At 43.8% G+C, this 15,175-nt stretch overlaps 1 protein-coding gene across 3 annotated transcripts; it reads right to left on the reverse strand.

The window, feature by feature from the left end:
• Positions 1 to 376: 376 nt before the first annotated feature.
• LOC138265731 (nucleoside diphosphate kinase B-like) lies at positions 377 to 14,801 on the reverse strand. 3 transcript variants are annotated; one of them, XM_069213726.1, is made up of 5 exons: positions 14,650 to 14,801; positions 9,904 to 10,042; positions 9,625 to 9,726; positions 2,491 to 2,603; positions 377 to 624 (listed from the first exon to the last, which is right to left on the reverse strand). In XM_069213726.1, exons 3-5 carry the CDS (start codon positions 9,649 to 9,651, stop codon positions 501 to 503), a joined length of 264 nt encoding a protein of 87 aa, XP_069069827.1. In that variant the 5' UTR covers positions 9,652 to 9,726; positions 9,904 to 10,042; positions 14,650 to 14,801; the 3' UTR covers positions 377 to 500. The 3 variants fall into 3 exon arrangements, with proteins under 3 accessions (XP_069069827.1, XP_069069828.1, XP_069069830.1); XM_069213727.1 differs by lacking the exon at positions 9,625 to 9,726; XM_069213729.1 differs by lacking the exons at positions 9,625 to 9,726; positions 14,650 to 14,801 and adding an exon at positions 14,515 to 14,609.
• Positions 14,802 to 15,175: the final 374 nt, after the last annotated feature.

Raw genomic sequence — 15,175 nt, forward strand, 5'->3', positions numbered from 1 at the left:
GTCAGTCTCCAAGTCTTCTGCAGCCATGTGTTAAACCCTCCGTGGGGGAAAGACAGGAGTTGCCCTAGTTCAGTTGGAGACTTGTCTTGGTTCCAGAGATCCAAGAAACCAAAAAAATAGGCAGCTGTTGTGTGGTCTCTCGTACGCTAGGGCGTCATCCACATAAAGCGAGACGGCACCAGTTGGGGCCCCACACAGGACCTTCCCCGTAGCAAGGTTTGTAGCGCACATGCTGTTGTCAGTCTTACCATTGCTGACACATTGAAATACCAATAAAGAACTTTAAAAAATAACTGATCACCCTTTTAAACTTCTGTTTACATTGCACCCAACTAAACAAGAACATGCGAGGTCACAAAACACCCATAAAAGCAAAGACGCCCGGCAAAGTGTTTATTACAAATTGCTTCGAGCTGAGAAATACAAGGCAATAAAAAGCTTAAGGTGCTCCCCCAAGGGAATGATCTTTAAACGAAGAGGCAATGATGGGACCCTTTGCCTCAGTTCCCCTCGTTGATCCATTCGTTGGCGCAGCTAGTGTAAGAAATCAGCTCTTCTGGCTTGAACCACAAGTTGATCTCCTTTTTGGCACTTTCCACAGAGTCACTGCCATGGCATATGTTCCTATGGGAACAAACAGACATTAGAGTGCAAAGAGCAGCACCTACATTTGATGCACACCATTACGACAGTTTGAAGGGTTCACAAAACCGAGGACAGTGCAGATATGAGAAACCTGAAGACTACACATACTGGAAAAAACAGCAAATTGATAGACATGTGGGCTTGGTAAAAACTGCTTTCGATACAAGTAGTTTTAACATCTTGGATGGTTTCGTTCAAGTAACCTGCCTGCATCAGAACAAGATAGGTCCGTGCCCACAGTCAGCAATAAAGGGACTAGGAGGCAGAAGAGATTAATGAGCGTGTATTAATTTACCGTCATCCCACACAAAAAGCTTAAGGTTGGACTACTAGGGAAAGAGTTGAAATAAGAATGGAAAAAACCACACCACAAATAGATAAGCTTTCATTGTTCACTTAACTGAGATGAGATTTGAACGAGCCGGTTTCAAATCAGCCTCGCATGGCAGTCATTTCCATATCAGGCAGTGTTCTAGTAGGGCAGGGGGGGGGGCAAACATGGCTGCAAGGCCTCTGCCATGGGAACAGGGGTAATTTGCCTACGTTGTCCCGGAGTCTGTCCGCGCTGCTATGGTTCTGCAAACTGGGCCAAATACGCCCTCAGCAAGTGACTGCGATACATAATTACAGCCCTCATGACTAATTGAAAAGCACAAGCTTAAAACCCAATCACCAGCTCTAGAACCGACTGTTCCAACTCAGTTTACAAAAAGGTACTTCAATCTATGCACAACCCAATACTACAAAGGAACTGATCATACAAACACTGGCAATTCTGTTACAACACCTTAAATCTGTCGTCCAATCTCTATGAAAATGGAGCTGTTGGCAGACTGATAACAGGTGTCTACCTCCCTTCTGGCACTCAGTGGTTAGATCTATCAAGAAGGACCACTGGGGGTGGAGGGGGCAACTTGCTCTCAGCGCACTGGATAGTGATAACAGAAGACCAGAGGCAGGCCTCAGCTCAAAATCTTTTTCACGTTGAAAAAAAAGCTACTCTTAGCAAAAGAGCCAAGTGAATTTCTAACGGAGCCTCATCTACTTTGCCCCCGCTTTAAAGGCGGGGTCTCCTCCATCCAGCTTCGGGAATATGCTTATCTTAGAGGGAAAAGGCTTGTTAAACATTCAAGTCGACAAAGCCTAAACACTTTACATAAAGCAGGAGATAAAAACAGATGCCCGTTCCCTGTACACATTGTTCCAATCTGCTTACGAGGAGTCCGAAAGGATGGCTGCCACTGAATTATCAAAGTAAATGCCTCTGAAACAAGGAAAACTGAAAAGGAAAAAAGCTGTGTGGGGGCCGGGGGCAGGCGGGTTGGGGTTTAAGGGAGGCCAACCAATCTGGAATCAGAACACACTAGCCAGCAACTGCCAGAAAAGCCCGCGAGTAAGCTGCCTTTAACAGACTACAATCGACTAAAACCAACACTCCCATAAACGCAGCACTAGCGCAAATAATGCAAGTCTCCATTGCGTGGTCAGTCTCACCTGCAATTCTTTAAAACTACACACTTTGTATTAAGTCAATCGTGTTCTCGTTTGGAGTGTTTTTTTTACTGGCCGTGCACTCTGGGGCCAAGGAGACTTTTCCCGGAAGGGAGGGGGGGGGGGGGGGGGGGGGAGGGGAGTAAATGCATTAATTAGTCCTCTGTACCAGAACTGCACATTTTCTTACAGCGGCAATTAATCACATGAGAGCAATGACAAAAATACAGAGGGAAGCCCTCTTCAGGGAAACCTTTTCATCATGTGTTCATATCCACAGGGAGTGAGTGACTCATTTGATGCCCGCAAAGACGTTCCTCCCTGGGCCACATGCACACCATTTCCATCACGTACCTGCCAACCTGGACGCAGAAGTCTCCCCGGATGGTCCCAGGCCTGGAATCAACAGGGTTGGTCTCTCCCAGCATTACCCTGCCAGTCTTCACCACATTAAATCCTTCCCAGACCTGAAAAAAGTAAGCAGTAACCTTCAAGCAAAAAATAATTGTCACATGGTCAATTAAACACGACCCATCGTGTTTGTCCACTGGAATTCCACTGCACAGAGCTCCTACTGTACATATTCTACCAGTAAATGTATGGCATTCACGTGGAGTGAATTCTCAAGTTAAACTACCCAAGCAATCACATGGGAAACATTAAAGCTTGTAAGAACTGCAAAACATTATAAGGGTGATTCTAATACATGGTGCTGCTTTTACTCAACTGAATGCGAGACTGAAGAGATGTCCCCGTATGCGCAAGTATCAAGTACAACAGATCAGCTTGCATGGAGGCTCCATTTAACCTGTGCAGTCAATCCGAGCCCCAGTTCCCATGTTTGTCATGTGCTGAATAGTTGCGGAGCAGCATATGCCTACACAAAGGTAGGCAGAGCAGAAATAAATACAGGATTTTGATGCCTGTACTTGCTCTTTTGCTGTCCCTCCCAACTAGAGTACGGATAGCACTCCCCCACATACCCCCCTCCTCCCTCCCAAAAGGGAATTAAAACTTGCCAGGGCAAACTTGAAGGAGAAAGTTAGTGGTGATTCAAATAAAGGATCAATGATGCATCTTGCCAGAAAAATCCTTAAAAAATTTATTGTGGTGTAGACTGTGGCTGCTCTACAAGTCTCCAAGCATGATATGCATCTGGAAAGACACTGTTCTCTAGCGGAACGTGCACAGACTGCACTGTGCAAGATGGTAAACAGCCATGGAAGACCTAGTCTGTTCTTTGTGGCCAGATGGATGGCTGTTGACAAGTTAAGATTTGGTCATGTGAAAGGCCAGAGTCTGCTGGTAGTCAAGCCAAGTTACTTTGTCCGGCTTACCGAGGCTATAAAAAAGGTACATACATAAAAGCTTAACAGTTACATAGGCAAAATAGACATTAAAAATGAAATATAAAATGCATTACTATTTAATGAATTTAAAAAATTCAGTGACCCTATGAAAGTCAGCAGCAGCTCATCCTCATCAAAAGAACCCACATCACACCCCACCTCAAGAAGCCACACTGACTCCCGATCCAGAAGAGATACCAGTTAAAGATGCTGACCCACGCACAAAGCACTGCACAATGAAGAAACAGCATCCATCAGCAAACTCCTGACCTCTGCTTCCTCACCAATACACCCCCCCGATCCGCCAACCGACAGAGGAGGCACTTTCTCGCCTGGCTGCCAAGGCGTTGAGCAGCCTTTTACTGCACCTCAGGACCACCCACTCACCCCAGCAATTCTGGAAATAACTCAAGACCTGGATATTTGAGTGAACAAACCATGCAACAGCCAACATCTCCAGCACCTCAAGACGATTTGATGCACTTTAATGTTGATTGATTAACTTCTAAGAAAAGATATACGGCTTAAACTCCCTTAAAGTTCCTGCATCTTACGGTTGCAGTTAGAAAGGAGCAAATGCCACAAAATGTCATTAAGAGACTGGAGATGCATCCCAAAGTTTGCTAAAAATCAAGGGTTTTAAAATAGTTTAATAGTGATACAAAAGTAGGGTTTATAGCTTTAAAGAAACAAAATGGCTAAAAGTCTTCTGAGAGCCCATCACAGGGATATGCTGATGTCTGGCACCCCCATTAGACCAAAGTACTAAGGAAGCTCATTAACATCGACGCAGTATCCACCACCATGAACCAAAATAGGGATGTGTTCAACTCTCCAGCTACTTTGAGACCAACCAGTTGCTTAATTCAACACAATCTGGATTTCACCCAGGCTACAGCACCAAATGCACACTGGAAGCGCGATACCATTAAAATGACGAGACGCCCATCTGCTGTTCCCAAAACCGGCATTGTTAACAACACCCAGGTAGTTAAGGTCATACACCGTGCCAAATGAGTGCCCCTTCACCATTAATCTGCAAAGTTTTCTGGTCTGGCCCACATGCCATAATGTGAGACTCCCCAAAGCTGACCAGGTCAAGTAAGCCCCCCTTAAGAGTTAAATGATTCAACCAGCAGAGCTCGAAAAATCCACTTGACCACTCATCTTTTTTGATCAGGTCGAGCTATTCTCATCCCTTTTGGCAAGTTGCCACTGAACAGTGTTGTGTTCAGTTGAAAAGTGGAGGGGCTATAAAAGATGCCTTTAAATAGTGTTATGTCAAGTTTGCTCTGTGTTCACAGAGAGGTCAAAAGTCAGTTTTTCTTACAATTTATTTTCCTTCTGACTGCAGAGTTCCAGGACTTTGAGGTGAACTGTGGGACCGCCTGCTTAAAATGTAAAAATATAAGGATATAGGATGTCAGGTTTTTCCGAACACATTTAAATGTGTAAGTATATTTCAGTAGTTTGGAAGTCCTTTGTTTTGTGCGATTAAAAATATTTCAGTAGGATGAAAATGAATCAGAATACTTTACATGTTGAGGTGCAAAGGATGTTTTCTGAAACAGAATTTTCAGAGATTAATACACTATAGTTTTCAGTAATTAGCAGAGAGGTTATTGGATATTTCTTGGAATGAGCGTGTGTAGATGACAGTATGTTACCAAATCATGGTTTAGTAATATATTTATTAAAAACAGAAACACTACTGCCCTGATGGGAATGTTGTTAGTAAACTAAAGTCCTAGGTTATGTGGGCTAGACCTCATGGGTATATGGGCTAGATTCTTGTGATACATGCAGAAAGCTTTAGTCTACTTAAAGACTAGATTGTTTTTGTACTGCAGAAATGCTGAGCTCACATAGGTGCTATCATATGAGATTAAGAACAAGGTGACTAAACTATTTGCCTAGGATCACAATTGGAGACCTGTTTACGGGTCAAGTACATTACTGTTAGGTCGAGTAACATGATTTTTTGAGCCCTGAGCAGTGTACGCAATTCCTTGGGGTCTATGCCCCAAGTACTGCATTGCCTGCATAAAGCAGTACCACTATAGGGACCCCAAGACCATCACTGGATAGTTTGGTTATGGTGGGGCACAGGTTGTTAATATGACAGGTGGGGTCTGAAATAAACCCTTCGTGTACCCTTAGGGGTAAGAGGAGGGAAGGGGTTAACAGTCAAGACATTTTTCCTGTAGAACCAAACCCTCACTACTAAATTATGTGTGATTAACACACAAAATTCACTAATGCGGCTTCAACCCACAAATCCAACTGCCACAGTTTAGGTCGATTGATAGTCAAACGCTATTGACAAATCCATAACAGCAGCAGCACCTGGCGACAGTATACTTGCCAATAAAGGTTAAAGCACTGCTCCACTGTACCCAGACCCTGGCAGAACCCAAACCGAAAAGGACAAGATTTTGGAATAGTTTGCCCAAGTGTAAGCTATTAAACATCACCCAGGCGATTATTTAGAGAGAGCCACCAATAAGGCCGATATGGAAGGAGGGGAGCATAAACAGGTTATTTGCTAGGTGGTCTTTATCAATGAAACGCCCGCTTACTTAATCCTTCTGGACTTAAGTTATCAAACTTAAGAATCAGCTTAACAGAGTTTGGGTTCTTGAATGTAACCATTTAAGATGCCTGAAGCCCTGAACATCAGTGCCTACACAAACTAAGCATAATTCTACTTTCAACATGTAGACTATACAAACTACTGCAACAGATTGCTTCGACACCAATAGATGTGTGCCCACAGGTAATGTAACCAATGACTTTCAGCAATGCTTATGTGCGAGTAGGTGGCACCATATGGTTCTGCAGCAGTTTGAAAGAGCCACACAAGCACTATCCAATGTGCACCAACAACTATTTCTAGGTTCCTGTGCCCCTAGACTGATCCAGAGCTCCACTTCCACCCACATCTTTGACAGACCCCAAGCAGGCTAAAAACGGTCGTCCAAGAAAGTAATTTCCCCAGAAAAAGTCAGGATTCAAGCTGAGCCCCAAACTGCTGGAGACAAATGTGTCATGGACCTAAACGACATGTGCCTCTGGTCCTTGCGCTACATAAACTCAGGCATTAAGTGCAACCTTACGCACCCAAAGACAATCTAGGATCAATAGGCAAAGCTTTAAGTCGCCAGGCTCAAGAGGCTGCATTTGATAGAGGTTCTGCTCTTGATTGCAGTCACGTCTTAGGCCCCGCACAAAGGTAGTCACACTCAAAATCTGCTGGTAGGTTGAAAACATACCATAAGCACAAGAAAGTCAAGCAGGCCTCTATACCTCCACTTAATCTGGCAAGAGACTGCAATATCACGTAAACAATCTGATGTTCTGTCAATCCTTGCAGGCCCCAAATTCCCCAAGCCATCACTGACACGGCAAAAGTTGCTACCTTCAAGTAGGCAGTGAGAACAAATACCTAATCACACCAGCCCTGCAGTATTAAATAACTAAAGCACACCCAGTGGTTATGCGGCCAGACTTTCAGCCTCTTCCTTCAAACCAGCTCTGTCAGACAACAGAAGTCAACTTTGGCTCAAACGTGTTCCAGGATCATAGCCAATGTCTTAACACTAACAAGGAGGGGGAAAACCTGGTCTACCCTTCTTTATAAAGGAGGGCTGTATTTTGACTTGCAAAATGCCAAAGGCCTAGATACCTCAGAGCTTGTCTCACTATCTGGTCTAACAGAAAAAAGTGCACAGAGCAGGATAACACCTAGATTTACAGTTGCCTACTCTGGAAGCCAAAGTCAACTGGACTTGCTAAAATACAAGGCAAACTAAATGTGAGCCACTGCTACTATTTAATGACGCCCTTACTGTCATGGCCACTTGGTTCAAGTCATGTTCAGCAGACCTTTGCTTAGACTGTACAAACCAGCTGAGTTTTCTTCTCTTAAGACGCAGAGAAACACCAATCTGAGCGACAGGAAAACAGTTTGGCCTTGAAAGCCTTACTACCAACCAATAAGGGAAGGCTGGCACATATCTTAACAAGTAACATGACTAAAGTGGTACAGCAATATGTATGGTGGTGTAGTACATTGTGCCAGGAGGCTATACATCTGAAGTGGCAAGACAAGCATCTTTTTGGTATTCAGCCACCTATCAGTACCTTAATACCAAAGGGAGATGCCAGCTGTAGACAATGAGTGCAGTCTCCAACCAGAAGTCACACAGGGTATTGATTCTGCAAAGGGGGGTGTCACCTCATCTCTGGACACCTTTGGGGTGCTCCTGGATGGGATGGTCGGTTCTCTGCGTGTTCCCTAATTTTCCCAGACTTGCTGCCAAAAGTGGGGCTTTGTCCAGGGGGTGGCAACTCCACCAGTTGGAGTTGCCCTGGGGCACTATAACCCAAGGCTTGAGCCTTTGAGGCTCACCAACAGCTGGTACGGCTCCTGCAGGGGAAAGTGTAAAGCACCTCCATTGAGGACAGGCTTTGTTTCTGACCACTGAGAGCACAAAGGCTCCCACCCCATGTGGTCAGAAACATGTCTGAAAGCGACAGGCTGGCAAAGACCAGTCAGTCCAGCTTTAGTAGTTTGGCTAACATACAGGGGGCATCTCTAAAATGCACCTGGTGCATTTTTTCAATAAACTCCACACTGTCATCAGTGGGAGTTCACTGTGCTAAGTTGGATACCAAACTGCTCAGCATTCAGTGAAACCATTTTGGAGCTGTGGAGTTCATAATGACAAACTCCCAGACCCTGTACTCAATATGGCCACACTGCACTTACAGTGTCCAAGAATTAACTTAGACACTGTAGGGGCATATGGTTCCTGCAGCTATGCCCTCACCTGTGGTATAGTGCACCCTGCCTTAGGGCTGTAGGGGTGTCTTACCTTTTGCCACAGGCAGTAGTTTGTGGGCATGGCACCCTGAAATGGTGGTCATGTCAACTGCCTTGCCTGTTTCTCCCCACCAGCATACACAAGCTGCAAAGGGAGTGTGCATGTGCTTGGTGAGGGAGCCCTTTTGTACCAGGTATACATTTTACAAAGGGAATACCTGTGTGCAAAGGGTGTGCCAATTCTGAAAACAAAGGTACAGATTTTGGGAAAGAACACTGGTGCTGGGACCTGGTTAGCAGTATCCTAGCACACCGTCAATAAAAGTTGGCATCAACACCAGGCGAAAAGTGGGGAGTAGCCATGCCAACAGTGGCACTTTCCTACACATTCATGAAATTCACCTTGAGACCTATCTGACAGGAGGGACTTTAGCCTATTTGGTTCTCAACATGTAAGAGGACCCTCCACCATTGGGTGGTCCCATCCATTCCTAAGATGAGGAATCTTCAGTTTGAAATATCCAGACAATGGTGCTACTTGGTGAATAGTCTAAATGCAGATTCCTCACTGTCCACCCACCTCTACTGAGGTGTCTGCTGATCACCTTAAGGTCCCAAGTTAAGTAGTCGCACCATCACCTGTAAATATATTTTTTCCTTCAAATGTTATATGTGAGGGAATCGAAAAAGATCAAGAAATGATGTCAGCAAGCAGGGGTGGGGCTTATGTGAAGCTCCACAACACTGTATGAAGTCACCATGAAGCCATATAATGCCACCTACTTGTACTCCGGGAGCATTGCTTAAAAAAAAGACTCTGGACCCAGTATGGTGCTATGGAATATTCTAGAGGAGAAATCTGGCTACAATATTGACTATGAACTAGAAAGAGGTTACCAATGTTAATTACCAATTTATAGAGAGCTAGGGAGGAAACAAAGGGCTAGGACAACATGATGTACAAGTAAAAAGGAGTTCATACTGGTTCAGCTGCAAGACTATTGTGCACTGAAAACCGAGGCAGGCTCATCCAAGAGGATTTACACCAGGTACTTCCCAGAAACTAGGGCCTGGTTTACCTCAGGGTATAAAACACGGATCTTTTAGGACATACTTTGGTCTTTTCATTCCACAATCTAGGAAGCTGGCTGGAGCTAACTCAAGAATCTTTATTGGTATGAGGAAATTGGAATTCTAGGTCAGCACACAAATGCCATTTAAAAAAAAAAAAAAAAAAAAAACTTTAAATGGAAGAGTAACTCCATAATTTCAGAGTAGTAGGGATATACACATCATAGACCATTCTACACTCACCATAGGAACAACAGGGCCAGAGCCCATATATTAAACCAAACCGGAGTAGAAAGGGCGATCCTTCAGGTCAATGTAGTGTTCCTTCAGAAGTTCATCGGAAGCCTGCAAGTGGCAAAGAAAGTATTGTTACCTGGGTGATGAGAACTCAACCCTGGTCATGCCAGTGATCTGAGTACAGCAGTTCACACCCAATATCACAGTATATCATTACTCAATTACGGTGTATGCTTAGACCCTATCAATTGTGTACACAAAACGCAAACCAAAGACTACTCTCACCTGCATAAACTTTATTGCCACCATTCAGTATCCCTTCTGCTCAAAGCGCTTGATTATCTCTCCTACCAGGCCCCGTTGAACGCCATCTGGCTTGATGCAAATGAAGGTACGTTCTGTAATACCGTTACCAGACATGTTCCTAGAAGAAGGCAAGAGGGTGACAGAAAACTTAACATTGTTCATAATAAGGTGTACATCGAAGTAAACAAATTGGGCTCCCTACACAAGTCAGCTTCAAATCTAAACGTAAACTTCACACAAAAACTAAGGTTTAACAAAAATGCATCAGTCCATTTTTTATCGGACCGAGTTACAAAAAAAAAAGCACTTTGCAGAAAAAGCAGAAGCTAGCCTATTCAAAATCACAATTTAAACCACAAAACTGGAGATTCTAGAATAAAGTTAGAGCTGCAGATTAAATAACTTCTAAGGTAGTCTGACTTCTCGATCACTGTAAGGCTATCCCATTATTCGGGCACAGCAAGGAGGCTTCTCTGGAGATCTGACTAGGCTCCCTGATTAAGCCAGGTCAGGAGAAAACAGGTCTGTTCTGAGTTGTGAAATACACAAATCCTAAAGAGTGACAAATATGTCTCGTACATTCCTCGAACTACTGTAGGGGATAAAGTACCCCCTTCCACACATGAGTATCGTCTGTCACTGCGGATTACAATGGACAGAGAAAGGAGGCTGAAGAATGAGGCGAATTGCAATATCCTTCTAATGTATTAGAAAGGTTGTTATTCCTTATAATACATCTTCAAACCATCACCCCTCCCACAAACCACTTACATCATTGGTATCTTGCACTTGTGTATATTACAGACATGGATAAAGCATCACCTGCACTGCAAACGTGTTTGCAAAAATAACATTCTAATTCAAATCAGATTAAGAATGTTATGACTCAGATTGTGTGGATACATGCAGAGACCTGATTGTTCTGGTCATTCTATACCATGGAAAAACACGGTGCCATAAATACCTTTCTACTGGTCACATTGTTATTCAAAAAAAGATCAGAAGAAGGCCAGTTCCTGTTTTCCTTTTTTAAACTTCTGCTGAATGATGTTCCCGATGGCATGCCTTTCACCTTGGCTGCTCGCACCATATTGAGAGGTCAGAATTCAACTGCAATAACTTAGTTGAGCAGATACATTATTTCTTAATTACAGGTGAACGAAAGACTACTCCATTGTCGTACATTATATGGATATTTCAAGTCACCAAGGAGATCCTTGATCATGTAAAACAAGAAAGCAGATGCTGTTCCATTATAAGTTCACATAACTCAAGGTGACATGCAATAGCCTTCTAATGTATTAGAAGATACTTTATTCCTTGTAAGTATGGCCACACTATCACCCTTCCCACAAAATGCTTAAATCCTCAGCGTTGCTCTTCATATGAAAGAACGCCCGTACTCGTAATTGCGCTATCTAGTGACAAATAAACACCAAAATGCAGTTAAGATATGTTGCTTAAGGATGCTGGAATTCGTTTAATACAAGTCAGATTTTAAAAAAGTTGTAGCTCAGAATGTACAAGCCTGCAGAGATTTTTTCCCTATAATTACACAAAACATTAAAAAAACGTTTCCATAAGTATTCCCTTTCTGCTCATCGAGCAGATATAAACAGCAGAAGGAAAAAAAAACTGTTTCGTATTTGAAACTGCATCTTTATACACCGTTTCCTGAAATTCCCCTGGGCTGCTGAATCTGGCCGGAGACCCCGACATCGGAACTAAAAAGGCCCTTAGTTATTGCACTTTAGGCAACTTCATGCCTTCCTTGCAAGGGACTGAGCTAGAACGTGCCTGCAAGAAACAAATCGGAGATTGGCTTTTATACATGGATTATGTACTCTTCCATGTATTCTAAAAATATCAAACCAACTGAGAACAGAAAACACTGCGGCTAAACGAGAATCAAGACTATGGCAAATAAGTTTCAGGAAGAAAAAACCCTCAAAGGCATAACTTAATCCTTTAGGTTCTACATCCTAGGTGCACTTCCTGAAGAGTAGATTTCCTCGAACCTAGCATTTCAGAAATGTTGCACCGGATCAGACATCCAAAACAAACGTTTCAAGGGCAAATACAAACATTAGTCACACATACATATTAAAATAATAATGGAGAGATGACGTTAGGCAGGACGAAGGCTAAGAAAAGCGTGAGGTTGCACAAGATTAGTAGCTCTGAACAGATGTGGGACTTAACGAGCAGGTACACAAGGAAACTGTTTACAAGCCCAACACAAAGAGCTGATACTCTTTACTCTGATTAATCTCGTTCTGCAGGAGCCATCTATAACCTTCTCATGGGAAATGCTGCCAAGTTACATTTCTAAGTCATCGTGAACCTTTAAGAACTGTTGACCAGCTGATATCTGGGTTCCAACCTCAAGTAGGGATTAAGCAGCCGCAGACAAATAAACCGTTGTGTAAAATGAATGTTTACTGGACCCGTGTTGCATGTGCGCTTCTTTATAGTGGAGTCCCACTAAACACCCTACTTTCGGCAAAATGACGTGCTTAGTCCATTTATAATAGATAATGTTTCTGGTTCTGGAGAAAATATGACTTCGGGTTAACATGCAGTCATCTTTACTACATCAGATTTTCTATATAAACTCGCCGCACTTGGCTTGTAGATGACATGCTACTGGCCTACTAAAACTGACTACAAAATTCCATCCATTTTGCTCCCAAGAAATGATTTTTTTTATCCAACACTTAACACGCTGCGCTTGCAGGGTATCATTTCACAACTGTGCAAATGGTCATTACCATAGAACTCCGCAAATACACATCAGCGTGCGGGCAGGCTTCCTGACACATCAATCCTTGACAGTAGGTGGCACACCCGTCTGGGAAACACGCCAGTCCGTCGTAATTATTTCCCTTCAAAACGTAGCTATACTTTCTCCGCATGCCACCGATGGCTTCTGCAGGCAGCGAGACTCAATGTTATCTCTGAAGACGAGGGGGTTGGGCGGCCTCGAAGGCAAGGATTACTTCAATGCACTAATCCTGGCTGCCCGATTTCACCCACACAAAACGCTTTATAAACCGTAAGCTCTAGCTGAGATTTGATCCCCGGGGAGAGAAGGCACGAAAATCATGTCGCTTGTCCTGCCACCACTACTTCACTTGCAGTCACAGCGGGCCACCGTTACCACAACTTCACAGCCACAGAGCCGTGGAAGCGCAGGGTCGAGCCAGAACAGGATACCAGTCTTCAGTGTAACTTAACAGTTTGTCCGCTAGTCAATTATAAGTCCATAGTACACATTTGTGTACTACACAAGCAGTTTATACAATATTCCTAGCTCGAACCTAGAGGCTGAAAATGGCATCAACAACGGTAAATCATTAAGCTGCAGCATGCAGGGCTTCCTAAGAAAGAAAAGTGCTAACGTGAGAAGACCCGATACGAGGATGTCACTCATTCAAACCGGAGCTACAGAAAGACTGGAAGGCCCTCTCCTATAAACCCAACATGTAATCTGTGGGTAGGGCCAGCCTTTAACTGCCACGTTTACTGAAATTATATTTTTACAGAAAAAAAGTTGATGCAAGACCCTTCTTTCGGATTACTACATAGTAATGCATCTGGACGGCACAAGTAGATAAGATGCATTCAGAAGAAACCCCCATAAAACATTACAAAGTTCCTGAGACTATCCGTTCGTTGCTATGCATAGTGCCATATACATAACCCCTTGTCCCTGTCGGTTTATGCTAGCCTTTTATAAATCGGGAACTCTTACTCACCCCACTATATACACTCAATAAAAGACGAGCAGTCGATATTTCACCCTTCCCCGCCAAAAAACAAAAAACTTTCTTACTGTAACAAACCTGTTCCAACTCCGATCCACACAAGCTTTCAAACTCTTATTAGGCACTTAAACGTGCCACCAGAACTTAAAAAATAATCCATTATTTTGAGAATAAATCTAGACCACCACCAAAAGAAAAAACTAGGTAAACCTTCAACCCACTTCGATTTCGTCGCATTTAAACCCAAACAGCTGATCATTTAAAATATAACGTAAACTGAAATAAAGTATTTAGACAAAAATCACTATATACACACCAACAGGTGGCCAATCACTAATAGCAGTGCGATATATTCCGTAAAAAGCTAGCAGAACAGAGAACCGGTGAATCATCACGGAAATGCGTGCGTTAAACATCTACCACTACTAAAGGCAAAATAGGGCTCCTCAGAAGGAAGCGGGTGCAATGGATAGTGCGAAGCTACAAATCTCCATATATTACAAATACAAAAAATATGGGATAAAAAGTAAGCCTGCAAGTAGCACCGTAGGGCACTCCGCCTACCATTTCGGAACGCGGCAAAGCCCAACCACCTCCCTACCACCCAAGATTAGATAGCCGCAGCCAGCATCATGAAAGATAAGGACAAAAAAAATACATACATCAGGAAGCGGGCTCAGCTATCCGGAAACATGGAGCCAGGTTATGGCCATGCATCCATTTCAACGGGTCATGGTACACAAAGGGAGCGCAGGTTCACGTATAGAGAAGCGGCGACGCTCAGCCAAAGAAGAGTCACCGCCGCACCGTGAAAGTGTTTTACCTTAAAGGGTGGTAGGTACGTGTACGGCAATTACAATGGAGACTAGGGTGTGCGTGGAGGGAGAGGAGTTGAGGAGGCTCCGAAGAACTGCGGAAAGAAGTGTTGCTGTAACCTGGATTCTAAACTCTGCTGTACCTGCTGCAGGAGTGCTAGATTTCCTCCGTCGATGGAAGCAGCGGTGGGCGAAGGAGAGCAAGACGCTCCCCCGTCCGAATCTGCACCCCTTAAGTCAGCTCCTTCCTGAATGTATCAGCTCGTGTGCCCGTCTCAGCTCCCCCCCAACGCTATTTTGCGCGTGCGCGAGCGCTCACAGCAACACAGATTCAAACGAGGTGTTTAACCCGTTCGCTGCCAATGTTTAACCCCGTCGCTGCCAATGTTTAACCCCTTCACTGCCAGGCCTTTTCCTTCTCAGGTGCCAGGGATTTTTTGGTCTATTTGGGGCTCTTCGCTTTTAGGCCCTCATAACTTTTTGTCCACATTAGCTACGCAAGCCAAATTGGAGTTCTTTTTTCCCCACATCCCAGGGATTCTACAGGTACCCAGACTTTGTGGGTTCCCCTGAAGGAGACAAAGAAATTAGCCAAAATGCAGCAACAATTTCGTTTTTTCAAATAAGGGAAAAAAGGGCTGAAGAAGAGGTCTCGTGTTTTTTCTTTGG

This window comes from Pleurodeles waltl, chromosome 11 (assembly GCF_031143425.1).
Source record: "Pleurodeles waltl isolate 20211129_DDA chromosome 11, aPleWal1.hap1.20221129, whole genome shotgun sequence".
Taxonomy (NCBI): domain Eukaryota; kingdom Metazoa; phylum Chordata; class Amphibia; order Caudata; family Salamandridae; genus Pleurodeles; species Pleurodeles waltl.

Coding starts and splice junctions, on each gene's coding strand:
- LOC138265731 (XM_069213726.1), bottom strand. CDS start 9,651: ATGGGCTCTGGCCCTGTTGTTCCTATG. Junction 2,604..9,624: donor CTGGCCCTGTTGTTCCTATG/GTGAGTGTAGAA, acceptor TACTTTTTTCAG/GTCTGGGAAGGATTTAATGT. Junction 625..2,490: donor TTCTGCGTCCAGGTTGGCAG/GTACGTGATGGA, acceptor TTGTTCCCATAG/GAACATATGCCATGGCAGTG.